Below are 18,573 nucleotides of genomic sequence, written 5' to 3'. Positions count from 1 at the left end.
CAAGGAAAGGAATTGGTCATTGTGGATGATGCAGATTTCGCCGGTGACTATATACAGAAGGGCCAGATTGACATATGCATGCGAGTTCTATCATTTACATGAGGCAGAGTGATGTCTTTGTATTGGCAGCCTCTATATATAAGCATGGACATGCGTGCGCGGAGTGGAGGATTTCACTGCACAGGAAAGCTTACATGAAGAGAATGAAGATAGCCCCAGGGTCCAGCTGTTTCAGCGCATGATTGCAGTGGCTATACACTGGGGGAGATAAGGAACCACCGCGTTCCGTAACGATACTGCCAGAGGAATATTGAGCAGGTCCTGCAAACATGCTCGGCTACTTTTCAAACGTCGAGGTCTTACGGTCGACTTGCCGATGTCGTCGGTGGTATGCCAAACGAAAGGCTTCGATTGATACTATACATCCCAGGGAAATTACCTAGTAATAAGTATTTCAACCCAGTGACCGTGTCGTGATGGGTGTCGGAATTTTTGGAAGTTGGCGGGTCCAGTGGTGTCAATTTGAATGACACTAAAACAGGCAAGGTGAAGGAAGGTACCGGTAGCTCGGAGGTAGCACAATATATAGTTAGACAGGCCCAAGGGACCTCCCCCCTTTCTCCCCTTGTCGCTTTACTAGCATGCAAGCGAGGTATCTCAACAGAATGTGGAATTAAATCACTTCAGGTTCGTATATTGATCTGTCTCTAGCATTCAATTAAAGATCTTTCTGCAGCCTCCTATCCGACCGTACGATGTCGGTACAATGTCGGTTAGACAGTGAACAGTATTAGAGCGAGAGTAATATATCATAAAACCCAGTCGGCCTCCATCGAAAGCTCGCGTAGCTCAGTTGGTAGAGCGCAGCACTAGTATGACTCCTCTTCTGAGGTCTTGCCATGCTGAGGTCTTCAGTTCAAATCTGGACGTGAGCAGTTTATTTTTGGACTTTTTTTCCCTTCCCTCGCAAAAAGGGGTCGAAATGTCCCCATGAGAAGAAAGTAAATATTAGAATCAGGGCACTCCTCTCTTATTTTCTTTAGCTCGATGCCTGGTATGCACAGTATATACGTCTCTGTTGCATTTCTAGCGTTTGCTCCCCACCCGCTCTTTCAATTAACTGGAACCCGTTCACGGTGGGTTGTCCAGATCAAAGCCACGTGACTATAACATTCACACTTCGTCACATTCACTTGTTGCCACACCGCCCTATATTTCCCCCCCCAATTCTCCTCTCTACCGCCCTTTACTATCTTATCGCCTCTCGTTCTGCCCAATTTTACCTTTCTATCACTCGCACTCTCACTACAACGCTCCTGCCAAGGCACCTGGAAGCCACATTTCGAAGTTACAAAACGTCAAGCTCTCCACATTAGCTATTGAACCACACAACTGAATCATGAGTCGCCGCCGCCCTTCCGTGGTCGATCTGACCACCCCTACCACGCGGCCACGCTCGTCAGTCGGATCATTGGGTCTTCAACGCCCCTCGGCGTCTCCCATCACGCGCCGCACAACACGACGTATGTCGGCGCAGATGGAGCAGATGGAGCAGATGGAGCAATTAGAGCAGCTGGAGCAGCTAGAAGAGATGGAGCAGCCGGTGCCAAAGCGCCGACGCATTGATCTTGATCCCCAATCCTCGACCTCATCCAACTCCCAAGAAGGGGACCCGCCCATCGATTTGACCGACGCCGAGGAAACTCGTGCGAAGCAAACACAGGAGGCCATCCAAGCCCAGCAGCCGGGGGAGCCGGACAAGGTCTTATCCGCACTCGGTGCATACAAATGTCCAATTTGCATGGATACGCCGGAAGATGCGACCACTACTGCATGTGGTATGTCAAACCGACACAATTCTGGGATAGATATTGGAAACTAACAAATTGTTCTGTATAGGCCATCTTTTTTGTCACCGATGCATCATAGAATGCTTGAAGCGTGCGGATCAACGGACTGACGACCATTCGAAGCAAATCAAGGCTACCTGCCCGGTCTGTCGCAAACTGCTCACTCGCAACGAAACGAGTGGCCCCAGAAGAAGTTTGGTCCCACTGAAGATCAAGCTGATGACCAAGAAGCGGTCTGCGGTCGTAGTGGCCTGATTCCCTACGCTGGAACCCACTCTTTTTGCTTCTTAATCACGGCGTATGATACCAATGGCGGGGCCAGGCGTTCTTTTTCTCATTGAATATTCCCTCAAAGCATTATGCGGCAATGCCGATGGCACGGAAGCTCGGGTTGTGGTCAAGAATCAAGCCCCAGAGGCTTGTCGTGTGCTTTGTAACTATTCACATGACGCAGAATCGAATTTCCAAGAGACAAGTAACAATGTCCAGCCCCTGTATGAGCTACTGCTATTCCAGCTCTGCATTCTACTTACTCTAGAAGCTGAAGCCCACATGGATAACTGAGGGAAAGAAACGGGTCCCATCACAGCGGAGCACGTGATTCCGACGCTGCGCAGGAAACTAGCCCCGAGAGAGCTAGGATAGGGCTACGAGCATGGAGCCAGCCTATTTGAGGCACAGCTGACGGACTAGCGAAACACGGATTCCGACCACTGATAAGGATCGTCCTGTATCACTCGGGCCCTACTACTGTCCGAGCTACACGGGTTTCAGATGAACAATAACGCGTCTCTGAATACGAAATATTCGAGGCCACCTGTCGCGAATTCTCTGTGATTTGACCTAGCAATTTGAAAATGTGAGATACATGTTCAGCGAACAGGTCACCTCTATTCGATACAGCGAGGACGACGGTGGCCCAGCCACGGTTGAGTCTTCCGGTAGCCTTTCAACAGCCCAGTACGTTTTGGTTGTTGCTTGTGACGGGCTGACTTCGCGGACTCGGGCAATTGGGCTGGGTGGCAACGTTCGAGAGCACATGCATCCGTTGTATAGCTGGGCGGCTTTCTTCACTATCAAGAAAGATTTGATCGATGAAAGCAAGCTGGTAATATTCTACAGTGCCCCGGGAGGCCACCTCATTGGAACTGGGCTTAATCCATCTGGTGGTAACATTATTGGATTCATGGCTCTTCATCGACACCCCGATGAGCAGTCTATACACTCATTCCGGGAGGCCTCGAAACAAGGAATCGATGCGACTAAGAAATTTGTCTATGAGCATTACAAGGGCAGCGGCTGGGGAACAGACGAGATCCTTGCGGAGATGATGGCCACGGGCGAGTTCTATTCAACTGAATTCGCCCAAGTCAAGCCACCCACTTTGTAAAAGGGCCGCGTGGTTCTAGTTGGAAATGCAGGGTATGCATCAGGACCGAGCAGTGCCGGAACAACGCTTGCCATGGTTGGCGCATACTATCTCGCTGGCGAGATCAGCATAAATCCCGGTGACCTACAAGCAGGTCTTGAAGGCTATACGCCGCGAATAAAGCCTCTTGTTGACGAACTCCAAGGAAATCTGCCTTTCATTCCGGGTATTTTCGCGCCACAGTCCGCTTGGGCGCTTTGGCTGTGCAACCAAATATTTCGACTCATCGCCTGGTCAAATATACTTGAGATTACACAAAGGCTCCTCGGTGGTGTTTTCCAGAATAATGAAAAATACTCTCTGGCGGAGTATGAATGGGCAGCATGACACTAGTTTCGAGACCTCTTTTGACGACCGCCATTTGCCATAGATTCTCTTGTGTTTAGGAAAGACCGTTTCCACTCAGATTCAATAATATAACATGGGATATCGACTTCTAGTCGAGTCGAAATTCTGCATATAGTTCAGGCATTGACCTTTCCGTATTCGGCATGATAACTACTTACTAATCAGCGCTATAGTTGCCTGATTTGGGTTAGCGCATATCTGGAGTAATCCGGACGTGACGCAGATATCGCGATAAACGCACGCCCAGTGAACACACATCGTCGATTAACCACCCTTCCGTACCTTACCTGACGGAGCCAAACGCAGGCGGCCGTCGCATAGCTACCATGACATAGGCCGGCAAGGAAATTTCCATCTCAGACAATGTTATCGTGGAACTTAGCTTGCGCTCCTTATTCCAGGGGCGTGGCAAGGTCCGCACGTCTGCAATTACGGCCATCGCCTCGAGTCCATGCGCGACTCTGGCGGTTTCATGCAATCGAGAGCATCCGAAGCTACTCAACCCCGTTCCACGATGAATCCGCCTCAAAGCGATCGCTTTCGAGTGAGCCGCCCGTCACTGCCTTCCCTGAAGGTGCTTCAAACAATGTCACTAACCAAACCACAGTCCCCGCCTCCCCTAGGTTCAACGAAATCGGCGTTCAGCAACTGAGCGACTATGTCCACCCCCAAGTCTTCCCAAGCAAAGGCCGAACGCCAAACCCTGAGCTGATCGCCCTGTCCCGAGATCACCTTGCGAGACATGACCTGCTAGGCAAATCACAAACCGGAGCGGAACCTATTGCGTTTGATCTCCCAGCGATCCAAGGCAAGACGCTTGACGAGCATTTCCACAAGCTAGGCATGGATGCATCCGAGCCATATCTATCCAACGCTAAGTATTACGCAAGTGTGAGCTGTCCATCGAAACCGCGAAAATGGGTGAAACGAAGTGGGTGGACCAAATATAATGCAGATGGGACTTCCGAGCCAGTGGATGCGCCCAACGAAGAAATGATCACATTCGATACGGAGGTTATGTACAAAGATCATCCATTTGCGGTGATGGCATGCGCGGTCAGTCCGACAGCTTGGTATGCATGGTTATCCCCATGGCTTTTGGGGAATCGCAAGATCACATCCATCTCATTCCACTTGGCGATCCGTCCCAGCCACGTATTGTTGTTGGCCATAATATTGGATACGACCGAGCGCGCGTTTTGGAGGAATATGACTTGCGCCAAACGAACAACTTCTTCCTGGATACCATGTCACTTCATGTCGCTGTAAATGGAATGTGTTCTCAGCAGAGACCAACATGGATGCGCCATAAGAAGAACAAGGATTTAAGAGACAAGATCGCGAATGATCATAATTCGGTGGAATTGGCTTCCCTGGTTGAGAACAATATGCTGAGAGAAGAAGAGGAAGAGCTTTGGGTGGGCCGGAGCTCAGTGAACTCCCTACGCGATGTGGCCAAATTCCACTGCGACGTGACTATTGATAAGGCGCAGCGAGATTTCTTCGGGGAGTTGGATAGAGAGACTCTATTGACAAAACTCGAGGAGCTCCTGGATTACTGTGCTGCTGATGTTTCCATCACCCATCGTGTCTACCGAAAGGTCTTCCCTAACTTCTTAGAAACATGCCCACACCCGGTGAGCTTTGGTGCGCTACGGCACCTGTCGTCTGTGATCCTTCCTGTGAACCAGACATGGCAGCAGTATCTGGAAGATGCGGAGCGAACGTACCATAAACGACTTGATGATGTGCAACGGAAACTGATTGAACTGTGTGATGAAGCTTTGAAAATTAAAGAGCAGCCCGAGGTCTATACGGCTGATCCATGGCTGCAGCAGCTGGACTGGTCTGGCCAAGAGATTAAAATGGTCAAAGGGAAGAAGAAGGGCGATCCGCCACGCCCTGCTGCTCGGCAGAAGAAACCCGGGATGCCTAAATGGTACAAAGATCTGTTCCCATCCAGCAATGCCGACATCAACCTTACTGTGCGAACTCGGATTGCGCCGATCCTGCTCAAATTATCATGGGATGGTTATCCGCTGATTTGGTCTGACAAACACGGGTGGACTTTCCGAGTTCCTCATGATCAACTCAAGAAGTACGAAAATCAACCTGTGATCCGCTGTGACATGGCCGAGGAGAAAATCATTGAGCTCCGCGATGACCGGAAAAATGCATATTTCAAGATTCCTCACAAGGACGGGCCACAGGCCCGGTGCACAAACCCTCTGGCCAAGGGCTACATGCAATACTTTGAACGTGGAATATTGTCGTCTCAATACGCACTTGCCAAGGAGGCTCTGGATATGAATGCGTCCTGCTCTTACTGGATCAGTGCGCGAGATCGTATCATGGGTCAAATGGTGGTCTACCAGGATCAAATCCAGGAGCAAGCGGCTGCGACAGGAGACGACGACCATCGACTAGGTTTTATTCTACCTCAAGTGATTCCCATGGGGACAATCACCCGCCGAGCTGTGGAGAATACCTGGCTGACAGCAAGCAATGCGAAGGCCAATCGAGTTGGCTCGGAACTCAAAGCTATGATCAAAGCGCCACCTGGATATGCATTTGTTGGGGCGGATGTTGATTCGCAAGAGCTTTGGATTGCAAGTCTCGTTGGTGACGCATCTTTCCAGATCCATGGTGGCAATGCAATTGGTTTCATGACTTTGGAAGGCTCCAAATCTCAGGGAACTGATTTGCATTCTCGCAGCGCAAGCATCCTCGGAATTTCTCGCAATGACGCCAAGGTCTTCAACTATGGTCGTATATATGGAGCCGGCGTCAAGTTTGCTGCTACTCTTCTTCGCCAATTCAACCCCTTGCTGACAGAGAAAGAGACCCAGCAGACGGCAGCAAATCTGTACAAGGAGACTAAGGGCGTCAGAACCAGCCGTCGTCTTCTAAGCGACAATCCTTTCTGGCGCGGTGGTACTGAATCTTTCGTCTTCAATAAATTAGAAGAATTCGCCGATCAGGAAAGACCCCGTACGCCAGCTCTCGGCGCCGGGATCACTGAAGCGCTCATGCGTCGCTTCATCAACAAAGGCAGCTTCATGACGTCTCGGATCAACTGGGCTATCCAGTCATCCGGTGTCGACTACCTTCACCTGCTGATTGTTGCTATGGACTATCTGATCCGACGATTCAATATCCAAGCTCGCTTAGCGATTACTGTGCATGATGAAATCCGATATTTGTCAAAAGAAGAAGATAAGTACCGTACTGCTTTGGCATTACAAGTTGCCAACGTCTGGACGCGTGCCATCTTTTCCCAGCAAGTGGGCATTGATGACCTGCCACAGTCGTGTGCCTACTTTTCAGCCGTTGATGTCGACCACGTTCTCCGCAAGGAAGTTGACATGGACTGCATCACTCCCTCCCACCCCCACGGCATTGCACCTGGAGAAACTTTGGACATTTCTCAGTTGCTAGACAAAGGTCAAAAGGCGTTCCTTGATCCGTCTATAGTCCCCGTATCCCCACCACGCCCCGAGAAATACCCCTATACCCCACGGGAGTCTGTCATGTCTGCTCTCCAGGGATCTAACGATCTTGCTTTCATCAGAGCTCAAATCACCAAAGACGATAAGGAGCTTCGCGAGATCATCAAAGAGCAAACCCAGGCCGCTGCTACAACCAAAAAACCCTCAACTCGCTCGACCACCACGAAGTCTCGAGGCAAGTCGACTGGTTGGGCCTCAGCAGAGCCCCAGCGGGCCGTTCTCATGGACGTGGAGTCCGGCCTCTATCCTGATTTCCGAACACCACCACGAACTCCCTCTCCCAGCTCCCAAACCCTCTACCGTCCTACCTGGAAATCTCGACCGTCGGCTCGGGCATAGACCTGTGGCAGTTCTTCTTTCCTTTCTCCAGTTTACTTTCCCCTTCCAGTCTATCTCCTTCTCTTTTCTGTATCTAGTTCACCGATTACTTTTTTTTATTGCTGTGGCGACAGCACGGTTTATGTGTGGTGTTGGCGGAAGAGCATTGGGTTGGCGCCTATACCTGGGGAGTGTGATGTAATAATCATGTACAAGATTAGCGATATAATCCTATCTGATCTCGATATAAAACCATCTGCAACGCCTTGCTCGTTGCTAAACTACCAATGGACTCCAAATAATTGTACGCGGAACCGTGCCAATCGATGCCTGTGGAGGAGAAAACCGGGGCAAGCCAGGGAAAGTTGCCTCGCAGTGACGCGGGGATGATCTCCTGCCTTCCCAATGTTTAACGTAGATCTCCCCATTTTTGTTTCCACGACCATTATCGCCTATTATTTACTTTTTTGGAATTCGCACGGCATATCCTCGTGTTGGCCAGCGGCGTTTCGCGATACCTTCAATTGGTCTGACGGCGAGGAGGGAAAATGTCCATTAGTACGGTGACTTCATGGTACGAAAACGACCCAACGGCTCTGGCCTTTCATACGGAGCAGTGGAAAGTCATTGGCATCGAACCACATGAACAAGAGCTGACTTGTGTTCGATAGCCATGCATGTCGAAGTATGGAGAAGCCCACCCCGCATGATCCCAGAAGCTGACATTTAAGTATTCAGGGCGTCACATAATATGGGAGTCTACTTTATGTGCGGCAGTCCTGATAATCAGTTCTGCTACTTGGTATGCATTGATTAACACCGGCAATTAGGCGACGGAGTAAAGCCAGCCTGTTCACGGTGCGCCCGATTGTAGAAAAATGTGGATGGCCAAGCCTCGTTATCCGCCACGGCCTCGGAGGTCGCCATGGACTGAAGTACGACTCCAAACAGCCCTGGATCACATTCAGCAAAACAAGTATGTCTCTATCTTCTCTACGAGGCCTGTCTGCTTATCCGCATAGAACTACAGTTCGTTGATGAAACATGCGATCTCGCCAATTCCTATGGTCATTATTCACCTTCTACTACTTCGCATAATGGTCGAGATGTTCAAGGCTCCAGATCTGTGTCCCCATCGTCGTATTCATTTTGCAGTACCTCGCCATCGGCAACCGGAATAAAGCCGCCGCAACACTTGCCAATATCATCGCCATTCTATTTTCGGACCGAATCGGGAGAGGGCTCTAGGATGTTAAGCTATAGGCAGCATAATGACGCTCTCTTACCACATTCGGTTCCATCAAGCAGCCAGTTGGGATCTCAGAGACTCAGCGTGGAAACATACCACGAGCTTTGGGACTTCAATCAGGAGTGGCTTGCCAGGAAGCCCCCCCAGCTTTGTGCCGTTGTTTTATGGAGTACCGGATTCCTCGAAAAGCGAGGCTCTCCCCCGCATATGGTACCTAGATGATTGTCATGGTATGATAGCAGGCCGAAATCCATTGAGCCATGCACACTGATGATTTGCGCAGTGATAGCAATGCAGCATTGGCACTTGACGCAAATGCTGCTGACAGCCTTCAATCCCAAACTCCCGCAAATGGGGCTGAATCAGCGAAGGGCGGCGGCCGATGCAGAGGTGGAGTTGTCCCCCCTCTCAAACCAGTAAGATCTAGCGCGATCGCTGACGAAAAACCAGGCCGAAATTAAACAAAGTTTATTCTCCCTGTGCGGGATAGGACTATCCAATAAAACCGCTCCAGACCCCATCGCAGCATGCATGGGGATTTCGATGTGTACGTTCATCCAGATTGCTGCTCGGAGTTGGGTACTCAATGCTAAACAGGAGCAGGGGACGACCGAATCACACGTAGACGTGAGCAAGAAGCGTTACTAGATGTGCTTATCAGGACGGAAGAGCGTCAGGGGCTACCCACAAGGCACCGATTCAGCTGCGAGAGGCGTGGAATTGGAGGGAGTTGCGCGAATAATACCCATCATGTTAGGTATCGCCAGTTTCGTACTTTTGTTACCAGTAATTTGCCGTTTAAATCTGATATGATACGTAGATAAAGAACAAGGCCCCGGGAGCAGGACTGAATTGGCACGGGATGCGGGTCTGGCTGGCTGACCTTGCGACGCGAGACCTCGTCATCTTCCCAGTTTCGCCAGTCGCGACAAATCTCGAGGTTAGTTTCATCTTATCATCCTCGAGTATCGGCGCTTCAACAACGAAGAACGCAGCGGGCATTGGTGCCCTTGGACGGTCTCACGATGACATCCACCATAGGCCTTAGCGCGTCGACCGTCTACCAGAACGGTAAATTTCTGATTCGGTCCATGCGGGCCTCCGACATCCCAGAAGTCGCTTCCATCGCCTCCACCGAGTATTTCGACTCCGACCTGAATACCTCTGCCCCCTCCGCCATGAATACCCCGACGACGTCACCCGCCGCTTCGCGCAGATGATCCAATCGCGGCTGCTGGACCCCTGCAGCATCAGCTTTGTCGCCGTGGCTCCCAACTCGGAGACCCCCGACAAGCCCCTCGGCTACGCGCAATTCACCCGGGTAGGAAACGACGAGGTGGTGCAGCGCATGCTGGCCAACAGGGATACGTTCTGGTTGAAGCTCAGCCGGTGGTGGTTTTCGTGGCAGAGGGCGATCGCGAACGACCTCTGGCCAGACCGATCCATCGACAGCGAAGCCCTCGACAGGTACACCAAGTCGAACGAGAAAGACAACTACAAATACTGGGAGTCCCCTGAAATGAAGAAGAAATACGAGAACCGGTGGATTGCACAGAGCGTGGCCGTGGCCTCCGCGTACCAGCGCAAAGGCATTGGCCGGAAACTTATGGCAGAGGTGCTTATCAGGGCCCAGGAAGAGCAAGTTGTGGTCGGATTAGACGCAAACGAAGAGGGCGAGAAGCTCTTCCAGTCTCTTGGGTTTGTATTGCGCGGGCGCTTCTCCATGAAGATCGGCCCACGGGCTGGAGGGATTATGAAGTGGACACCTGCAAAGACCCCAAGGCAGGTGTGAAATGGGCTTTTTTTCCCCTTGGTTATTTTCGGGTGGCGTTGTTTGATTGATTTTTCCCCTCCGTCTCTCACTTTGACTCTCTTTTACAAATTTCCTACTGTCTTGATGCTCAGGCCTACTATGATACCTTGTATATAATATTTGCTCGCTTCTGTGATGCAATGATGGACATTCCCCAACAAATCTATTTCCTTCCTCCTTTGTCACCATTTCTGAGTCAAAATTGACCATCTTCTTGAAGAGTCTCGGGTCTTGACCTTTTGTTTGAACAGTGTCTTCGCTTCTCCAAAGGTGCGATTCCTCGTCTCTGAAAGACGGAAAGAGCTGTCGAGGGCAGACCAGACTGTTCTAGGAAATACACAATGTAGGAAACGAGTGGCGCACATAGCGCTTGAATGAGGTAATTCAGGACGGCATTTTCTGTGCAGCGAATATTGGTGTCTCTGAAAACAACCCAGTCGCTGTTAGAAGGACGAGTCTTCTTTCTCCGTGTTGATGATATGCTCCATCAAGGCCATTGTATTACTAAGAACTTCTGCGTTTTCCCATCCGCTCTTTGCGACTCAGCTACCAGGGCGACTTGGGTGCGAAGAAGGTGCCTATGGCCAGAGGCAAGATAAGGCCCATTGCGCTATGCCCACTCTCCACTGGAGGACAGGAATCCACGAAGGACGCCGTTCTCAAGCAAAGTACCTTGCGCTCCAGAACAGTTAACCAGCATAGCTAGATACGATCAGAACACGTCTGGACATGCTTCGCTGCGTATGTTGCCGATAAACATAGGAAAACGCCCCGCAGGATACCAAGCGAGATACATGTAAATACTGACGGCGAAAATTGGGGGAAGATGAAACAGTCATTAGAGACAGACATGAAATAAGGATCCAGTGACAACCAACCCAGTCAGCGGCCAACATCGTTTCTGATCGAGGATTGCAGAGTGGTGGTAATCTCGGACGGGCCATCGTTGGATAGGTCTCCCTAGCGTTTCCGAAAAGATGAAGGAGGCGAAGAAACCGCTAACAAGGGCATGATCTAAACCCTCCATTTCAAGAGCTAGCGAGAACCACATTGACCAAAAGGCAGCCTTGGCGTATTTTTTATATCGTCTCGTAGACCCACCTCATGTCGGTGTGCTCGTCGGGCTTCTTTCAGAAAGCCGAGACCAGCGATGTCAATTTCCTCGTCTTGGCCGCACACCACTCCGGTAGTCGTTCGGTCTGCGATATCGTCCTGGCGCCCTGCCATTTCGACAACGAAGGCACAGCATTGAGCTTATATAGCGGTTGGCGACTTGCGAGAGACGTCGACATCTCTAAACAAAGCCGAGGCGCAACCCCATCAATGGTGACGACGAGTTCATAGTTCCGCATGTGGGGGCATCCGGGGAACCCCAGATGGGCCCACTGGGGCCAACGTTGGTGGGACCAGCGCTTGGCAGAAGCAGGCTTGGATCCGCTCCGGTGTGCAATAGCCCGAGACCTCCTTTACTTCTCCGGGCTAGAAGGAGGGCACTTAAAGACCGAGACTACTAACCCTCGTGCAAGCGATGGTCGAATATAGCGCGGACTTGAGCTCGCGGTAGGCTTCACCCTTTGGGCTCACTTCTAGCGGTTACCTCAGTCGCCTTGTTCTGGGACGGACCCAGCTTGGTAGCTTACCGGTAGCTCCAAAAGCTTGTTGTACTGGCTTTTTGATTGTCGACATTTCCAATGCGGAAGACGAGGCCGACTAGATGCTATCGTCGTGCCAATTAAACAACCTGCGATGGCTCTCTGGGAATGACTCGCATGCATTTCAAACGGGAGTTTGTTTGAAGTGAAGGGGGAGCTAAGTCTAGGAACCTTTGATCAATCATCTTATTCGAAGAACAGATACTAGAATGGAGAAATGCGCAGCCCAATGGAGGGAAGCGGCAATTCGCCGATCAGTAAGGTTCGTCCAGATCATCAACACCTAAAAGGTCTTTAATTTTATGTTTGCTAGTGTACAAAGATCAGGCCCGGTGGATCCTCTAGTATCTGGCCTCAAGAACTTCCTTGGGCAAGTCATCCTCCGATGGACCCTCGCTGTATGCGGGTGTCTGGGGCTTGGCGTGGCGAAGGGAGTGATTGGATTCAGGAAGGATGTTTCTCTGGTCGATAGCCTCATCCTCATCTCGAGCTAAATGGAAGTGCGTGTGAGTATCCAGACATTCCGTTCGATATCTAGGGAACGAACCTAGCTGCTGGTCAGAGTCGGCACCTTCCTTCACGGGATCAGTATGGTCCACGTCCTCATCGTCGACGACCGTGGGCACGAGTTGGTCCTGGTTTGCAGGCATCAGGATAAATGACAGGGTGTATGCACCGGTAGTTACAAGTAGGCTAGCTTGAAGAATAGATATTGCTCGGAAATTGGTGGCGAAATCCTGGCCAGCCCTGGGGCAATTCAAGCTATTTATGCTAGGAGGCTCTTGATCAAAGAGCAATCCGTCACAGCTACGAAGTATCGAAAAGTGGCCATAAATTCGGGAATGTTTCCGTACTTGGAAGGTGAATAAGGATGACCGAAGACTGATCTTAACATGACGAGCGGTCAATCTGCAAGCACCAATTTCCTATCCTGGAGAGAGATTTGTACTTCCGGCGATTGGTCAAATATCTGCTGGTAAAGAACTTGAATATTCTAAGGTTCTTTGACTAGATGTCCAGATCCTCTAAGCAAATGAGGCAAGCTAAGATTGGGTTTCTCCCTTGCGATCTATATGCGGCTCACCGTGGCAAACTTCTAACTATAATCGACCTGACAAAATCAAGAATTGAGATCGTAGATGACATTGTAAAAAGGCACAAAAAATGATAGGAGACGTGGTCTTTGCGGGGCTATATATGGGAGTCTCTTGGGTTAATAGCATTCAACGGCGATGAGTGCAGTCGGGGGCTATGGAGGAGCTGACTCAAGGGCTTTGAAGGAAATGAGCATACTAGTAGTGCGTTTTATGAATAATTTCCTTACTACTCGAACATCTGCTGATTCGGATGTGGCATTAGCCCAAATATGCTGTCGAGGGCACTGGTGGACATGCGGCCTTTTACAAAGCTCTCGTTCGAGGCTTCGAAGGAAAAGCGCTTCTGGTGGCACTACCTGATACCAGTCCAGCCCGTATGGATTTTACGAATACCCACCTGCAAGAGCCCGGAGATTGAAAGCTACGAATTACACAGATTCCGTCTGAATGGTTGCAGAAACAGACCCGACCGTAGTAATAGTCGCAACTATTGACAGCGTTCATCACCATCATATAGTCAGAGCAATGAAGCTGGCACTTCGTGCTGTTAGTGAGAAGCCCATGACCGTGGATGAGGTGAACGCCGATAGATTCTCGGCTGTGTGAGGGAAACCAAAAGAAAACTGTGTGAGGCCTGCCACGATCGATACGTACCGCATAAAAGTAGGGCAAGAGAGCTGCTGACCAAAGGTGATATTGGAAAGCCTCCTTGGATACGTTTTCAATGGGTGCTCAACTCGAAGCACGGTGGGTACAGTTTCCAATGATGGCATGGTCTTCGCATAGGGCGACTTGAAATTTCTATAACAAAGGGAACGCCGAGGCTCATGGAGTGATAATGTTCGCCCCACCCTACGAAGGTTCGGAAGGGACACAGACCCTGGGTTGCTCGAGGATCAGGTTCAATTTTGTATGTCCTCATGCATCATATCATAGATCCAAACCTGAACAAGAGCAGATGTCTCCTGGGATCCCAGCATTGAGATCGAATGAATCTCGACGCAAGGCCGTCCGGAGTTAAGTGGAAAAAGCCGATTAATCCCAATTTCCGATCGTAACTCCACGTTCCTCGCCATAAATACAATGCCATGGTCTCTGATATTTTCCCAATACTAGTCTTCTCTCTATCATATTGCTCAATCAGGACCAGCATGACTTCTGTTATTGTTTTTGGACCGACTGGTAATGTCGGCTCCTATGTGGCACGTACCGCAGAGGCGCTTGGAGCCAAGGTCTTTCTCGCCATGCGAGACCCGTCGAAGCCCATTCCAGGACTGAGCCCCGAGCAAGAAAAGAATGGAAATTACGAGAGAGTCCACGCGGACTTGTCCAAACCCGATAGCATCACCGCGGCAGTGAAGTCATCAGGTGCCAAGCGGGCATTCATCTATCTTATATGGGGATCAGATCCCCGGGCGACGATCACTGCTCTCAAGTCGGCAGGCATCGAATTTGTGACATTCTTGAGCAGCTTCACAATTGCCGGCGAGCTACGGGACATCGCTCCTTCAGAGCCCGTCCCCTATGCGCATGCACAAGTCGAAATCGCGCTGGATGAGATATTCGGCGAGGAAAACTACGTGGCCATTCGCCCAGGTGGGTTTGCCACGAATATTGGCCAATTCAAGCACGGCATTGCTGCGGGTGAAGTCAAGACCTATGGATCGGATTTCCCAATGGACGGTATCACCCCTGGCGACATGGGCCGCGTGAGTGGCACGGTGTTGGTGCAGGGCTCAAAACATGATCAACGCAAGGTTTACCTGTATGGACCTCAACTGGTCACCTACGGCGCTGCCGCTCAAGCTGTGGGAAAGGCCTTGGGGAAGGAGGTCAAGATCACGACTATTAGTGCGCAAGAGGAGCTGGATAGAAGTGTGAAACAAGGCGTGCCCAGGCCGTTGGCTGAATATCTAGTAAGCCTTTATGAGAAAAACAAAAACGGTGTCCTGTATCCGCGCGTAAACTATGAAGTTGGTGTCCAGAATGTGGAGCTCTACACCGGGCGGCCTGCGACATCTTTTAAAGACTGGGTGAAGGAGAACAAGGATCTGTTCAGCGTCTAGTTCATGCGCTTGTGTCAATTTCCTAATGACCAGCCATTCTCGAGGGAATAACGCTTATATCTGAACATCTGCTTTTTGTCAAGAAATTCGATTCCTTGTCCTTGTAAATCTCGAATTTCGAGACTTCCAAGAATAACAGCAACTACCCTCGCCTTGTCAACCGAAGATCTCTCTTTTCCGAGTAACGTTTCCCGGTGTCTCTTCTCACCATAACCGTCTATATTATAGCTACAAATGTGAAGAGGAGGACGTATTGTGGACCCTTGTCACTGACCACTGCGTATATGAAGCTATCCCTCTTTTCGGCTACATCAAGGTTGAATCAGGAAGGACTGGCACTTGAAGCTTGGAATGGTGAGTATCTGCCTGAGATTGGCATACTCAAGCCCTCCACGACGAATCTGTTGATAGGGAGCCTTGAAAGAGGTACCACCAAGCTAGTCATCAGTGGGTAGGATGGGACCAATACAGTAGCCATAAAACCCAGGATCCGTGGGATGATTACCAGTGCTGAGATGATCCACAAATAAGACATATTGTCAGGAAAGGAAAGGTACTGAATATGCGCAAGCAATACGTCTGCTTTTATGACTGACAAAGGCGACACCAGCATTCTTGCCGAGCGCCGCAATCCACTCGACGGAATATTGTCTGGAGAAGATCAGTGCAATGTGATTTTCACTATTTCGAGCCCTTTCAGTCTATCTTTATCGACCAGGACTCCAAATGAGCATATGGCGCGCCTGTCCGATCTATAGTGGGATTTCAAGCCTGCACGTCGCAGAGCCAAAACAAGGAACACAAAGTCGGGAAAAGTGTCCTGTGCGCCAGTCTTGGGGCTCTCCTCAAAAGGGGCCCGCCTGCTGTGATACATCCATGACTTGGAATACACAGACGCCACTCGGCCCAGTGCTGAATCCTTGATGTCCTGATTGGCCTTGGTGATCTGCCCCCTTGTTACCTGTAACGTCATCCCCCCCGCAGATAACCAAGCTTTTTGGCGTGTTTCAGCGCCAGCTGCAGCCCGCTCAAGGCTTCGCAGGTGTCTCGCAGATGATTACTACGATCTAATGTCTTTCAAGTTTTCCTCTTTATCTCCGCCTCGAAAGAATTGAGTCCTACCTTCCAAGCCAATGAGACTAGCCTTATGACAACCTCGACGCGGCGCCGATCCCCGCTTGATCCATTGTCGCCATGAGCGTCCATTCTATCGACTACGCGCAGCGCCGGACGAATCACCCCGAATCCCTACCGGACATCGACCTTGAAAATGGTGCCCACTCGCCGATGTCGCCCGGCTCCCCCGTTTCGCCAACTCGAAGAGACACCCAGGCGCAAGACGCGTTCAGCACCGCCACGCGAGTCACCTCGGCTGACACAGCAACAAAACGTCGCACACGCCGCTCCAATACAGCCCGTTCATATCTACCGGAGGGATTTCCTGGGCTTGCGCAGGATATCAATTGGCAGCCGGGAGCAGAGCCGGGGATCGATCCCTCCAAGCCACTTCCTTCTTACACTTCCGAATGGGCGTCAAATCTGCCAGGGGATCACCAGCAGGACTGCGGAATTACCGTCGTTGATTTTTCACAGCATGAAATGAGAAAGTATGAGTTGGACAACGGTACTCTCCAGCAATTCCTGGCACGAGAGCGAGAATCCTGGGTCCAATGCCGGTGGATTAACGTGAATGGCCTAAGCTGGGATGTCATTCAGATCTTGGGAAACCACAAGAGACTGCATCGCTTGGCGATTGAGGATCTGGTCCACAATACGAACCGAACAAAGGTCGACTGGTACTCCGATCATGCATTCATCGTGTTGACTCTGCAAAAGCTGGTCAAGATGCAAGAAGCAGACCCCGACTCCGATTCCGATGATGAACAGTCGCCACATGGAACTAGGCAGAGAGAAAGGAAGCCGTCAATCGAGAGTGACAAGAGCTCCATATCTTTGCGACGCCAGACTAAGCGAGGTCTTGTCTGGGAGGCCCTGAAGGATATCTTCAGAACAAAGCGTCCCCCCCAGCCCCCGGGAGAAAACGACAGTGGGGGTTAGCGTTCGTCCTGGACCACGCCGAGGGTCATCGAAACGGACCTCCGATTTTGGTGACCTGGCCAAGCCTAATGGAACGACCGCGAGGACTTTGCAGCGATTTCGAGGGGGCCCGAACGAGGATCGCATCGAGTTCATGGAACGACATGCAGTCCTGGCAGCTAAAAAAACTCTGTGTGACCCTCGAACAAGTCTCGCTTTTCTTGCATGCTGACAACACGGTCACATCGTTTTTCGAAACTAGTGCCGATGATATCGAGGCCCCTATTGTCCGTCGTTTGAGCTCCCCGGAGACCATGCTTAGGCAGTCGTCTGACGCAAGTATGCTTTTACAAGCTATCCTAGACGCAGTGATCGATCTCGCCATACCTGTGACGATGGCATACCAGGATGCGATTGGCGATCTAGAGCTGGAAGTTCTGACGAACCCGGATATCGATCAATCCAAGAGTCTGTACATCTTGACATCGGAAATCGCTGTTCTGCGCAACTCTATGCAGCCTATTGTTGCTGTTATCAATGCTCTTCGTGACCACCGGTCTCAGCCAGTCGGAACTCCTGGCTTCGGCGTCAAGCGTAACGGGTACTTTAGTTCCCATGGCGCGTCTGACCCTGTGGAGCCCCAAATAGAAATTGCCCCACCGAACTTGAAGGGCATAGGAGGCACTAGCGTCACTATCAGCCCCATGTGTCATACATATCTGGGAGATGCCCTAGATCATTGTATCACCATGGTTGAAGGATACGACCAAATGCGTCGTGCAGCCGATAACATGATCGACCTTATATTCAATACCATCGGTATGCCAAAGTCCATTGAATCAGGCGCGAAGTGAAAATACTAATGCCTATATAGGTGCTAACCAGAATGAGAGTATGAAGCAGCTAACCCTCGTCACTTGTCTATACCTTCCAATGACATTTCTCACGGTAAGCATATCAAATTTGGATGCTATGGGGTTTCATTAATTAGGCAAAACAGGGCTACTTCGGAATGAACTTCACAGATTTTGCTGGTATCAAACATAGCGATGCTTACTTCTGGCAAATTGCCATCCCGTTCATCTTCGTTACAACCTGCTTCTTGATGTTTGTGCTTCCAGGGCTTTCCAGCAGAATTCCCAGGCTAACCCTCTCCTTCTAGGCGAGATAAGATCCAACGCTATGCAGTCGTGCTTGCGCAAAGA

General features: G+C 50.6%; 7 protein-coding genes across 7 annotated transcripts; 6 read left to right on the top strand and 1 right to left on the bottom strand.

Annotated features, from left to right (window-relative positions):
* Nucleotides 1-1,399: 1,399 nt before the first annotated feature.
* On the top strand, nucleotides 1,400-2,105 carry N7468_001563 (uncharacterized protein; the record flags this gene model as incomplete). The annotated part of the gene is made up of 2 exons (XM_058470860.1): nucleotides 1,400-1,838; nucleotides 1,900-2,105. The coding sequence occupies 2 exons, from the start codon at nucleotides 1,400-1,402 to the stop codon at nucleotides 2,103-2,105; spliced, it is 645 nt and encodes a 214-aa protein (XP_058334001.1).
* A 613-nt stretch (nucleotides 2,106-2,718) lies between these two features.
* On the top strand, nucleotides 2,719-3,240 carry N7468_001562 (uncharacterized protein; the record flags this gene model as incomplete). The annotated part of the gene is made up of 1 exon (XM_058470859.1): nucleotides 2,719-3,240. One exon carries the CDS (start codon nucleotides 2,719-2,721, stop codon nucleotides 3,238-3,240), a length of 522 nt encoding a protein of 173 aa, XP_058334000.1.
* A 750-nt stretch (nucleotides 3,241-3,990) lies between these two features.
* Nucleotides 3,991-7,475, top strand: N7468_001561 (DNA-directed DNA polymerase gamma MIP1; the record flags this gene model as incomplete). The annotated part of the gene is made up of 2 exons (XM_058470858.1): nucleotides 3,991-4,683; nucleotides 4,779-7,475. The coding sequence occupies 2 exons, from the start codon at nucleotides 3,991-3,993 to the stop codon at nucleotides 7,473-7,475; spliced, it is 3,390 nt and encodes a 1,129-aa protein (XP_058333999.1).
* Nucleotides 7,476-9,919: 2,444 nt separating this feature from the next.
* N7468_001560 (GNAT family N-acetyltransferase) lies at nucleotides 9,920-10,495 on the top strand (the record flags this gene model as incomplete). The annotated part of the gene is made up of 1 exon (XM_058470857.1): nucleotides 9,920-10,495. One exon carries the CDS (start codon nucleotides 9,920-9,922, stop codon nucleotides 10,493-10,495), a length of 576 nt encoding a protein of 191 aa, XP_058333998.1.
* A 2,014-nt stretch (nucleotides 10,496-12,509) lies between these two features.
* N7468_001559 (uncharacterized protein) lies at nucleotides 12,510-12,818 on the bottom strand (the record flags this gene model as incomplete). The annotated part of the gene is made up of 2 exons (XM_058470856.1): nucleotides 12,510-12,658; nucleotides 12,716-12,818. 2 exons carry the CDS (start codon nucleotides 12,816-12,818, stop codon nucleotides 12,510-12,512), a joined length of 252 nt encoding a protein of 83 aa, XP_058333997.1.
* A 1,598-nt stretch (nucleotides 12,819-14,416) lies between these two features.
* Nucleotides 14,417-15,331, top strand: N7468_001558 (uncharacterized protein; the record flags this gene model as incomplete). The annotated part of the gene is made up of 1 exon (XM_058470855.1): nucleotides 14,417-15,331. The coding sequence occupies one exon, from the start codon at nucleotides 14,417-14,419 to the stop codon at nucleotides 15,329-15,331; it is 915 nt and encodes a 304-aa protein (XP_058333996.1).
* A 1,194-nt stretch (nucleotides 15,332-16,525) lies between these two features.
* Nucleotides 16,526-18,530, top strand: N7468_001557 (putative CorA family metal ion transporter; the record flags this gene model as incomplete). The annotated part of the gene is made up of 4 exons (XM_058470854.1): nucleotides 16,526-17,384; nucleotides 17,579-18,187; nucleotides 18,243-18,316; nucleotides 18,369-18,530. 4 exons carry the CDS (start codon nucleotides 16,526-16,528, stop codon nucleotides 18,528-18,530), a joined length of 1,704 nt encoding a protein of 567 aa, XP_058333995.1.
* Nucleotides 18,531-18,573: the final 43 nt, after the last annotated feature.

Source organism: Penicillium chermesinum (assembly GCF_028974085.1).
Source record: "Penicillium chermesinum strain IBT 19713 chromosome Unknown utg000002l:1.0-5270490.0:1.0-5274688.0, whole genome shotgun sequence".
NCBI classification, from domain to species: domain Eukaryota; kingdom Fungi; phylum Ascomycota; class Eurotiomycetes; order Eurotiales; family Aspergillaceae; genus Penicillium; species Penicillium chermesinum.
This window is presented reverse-complemented; position numbering and strand designations above follow the sequence as displayed.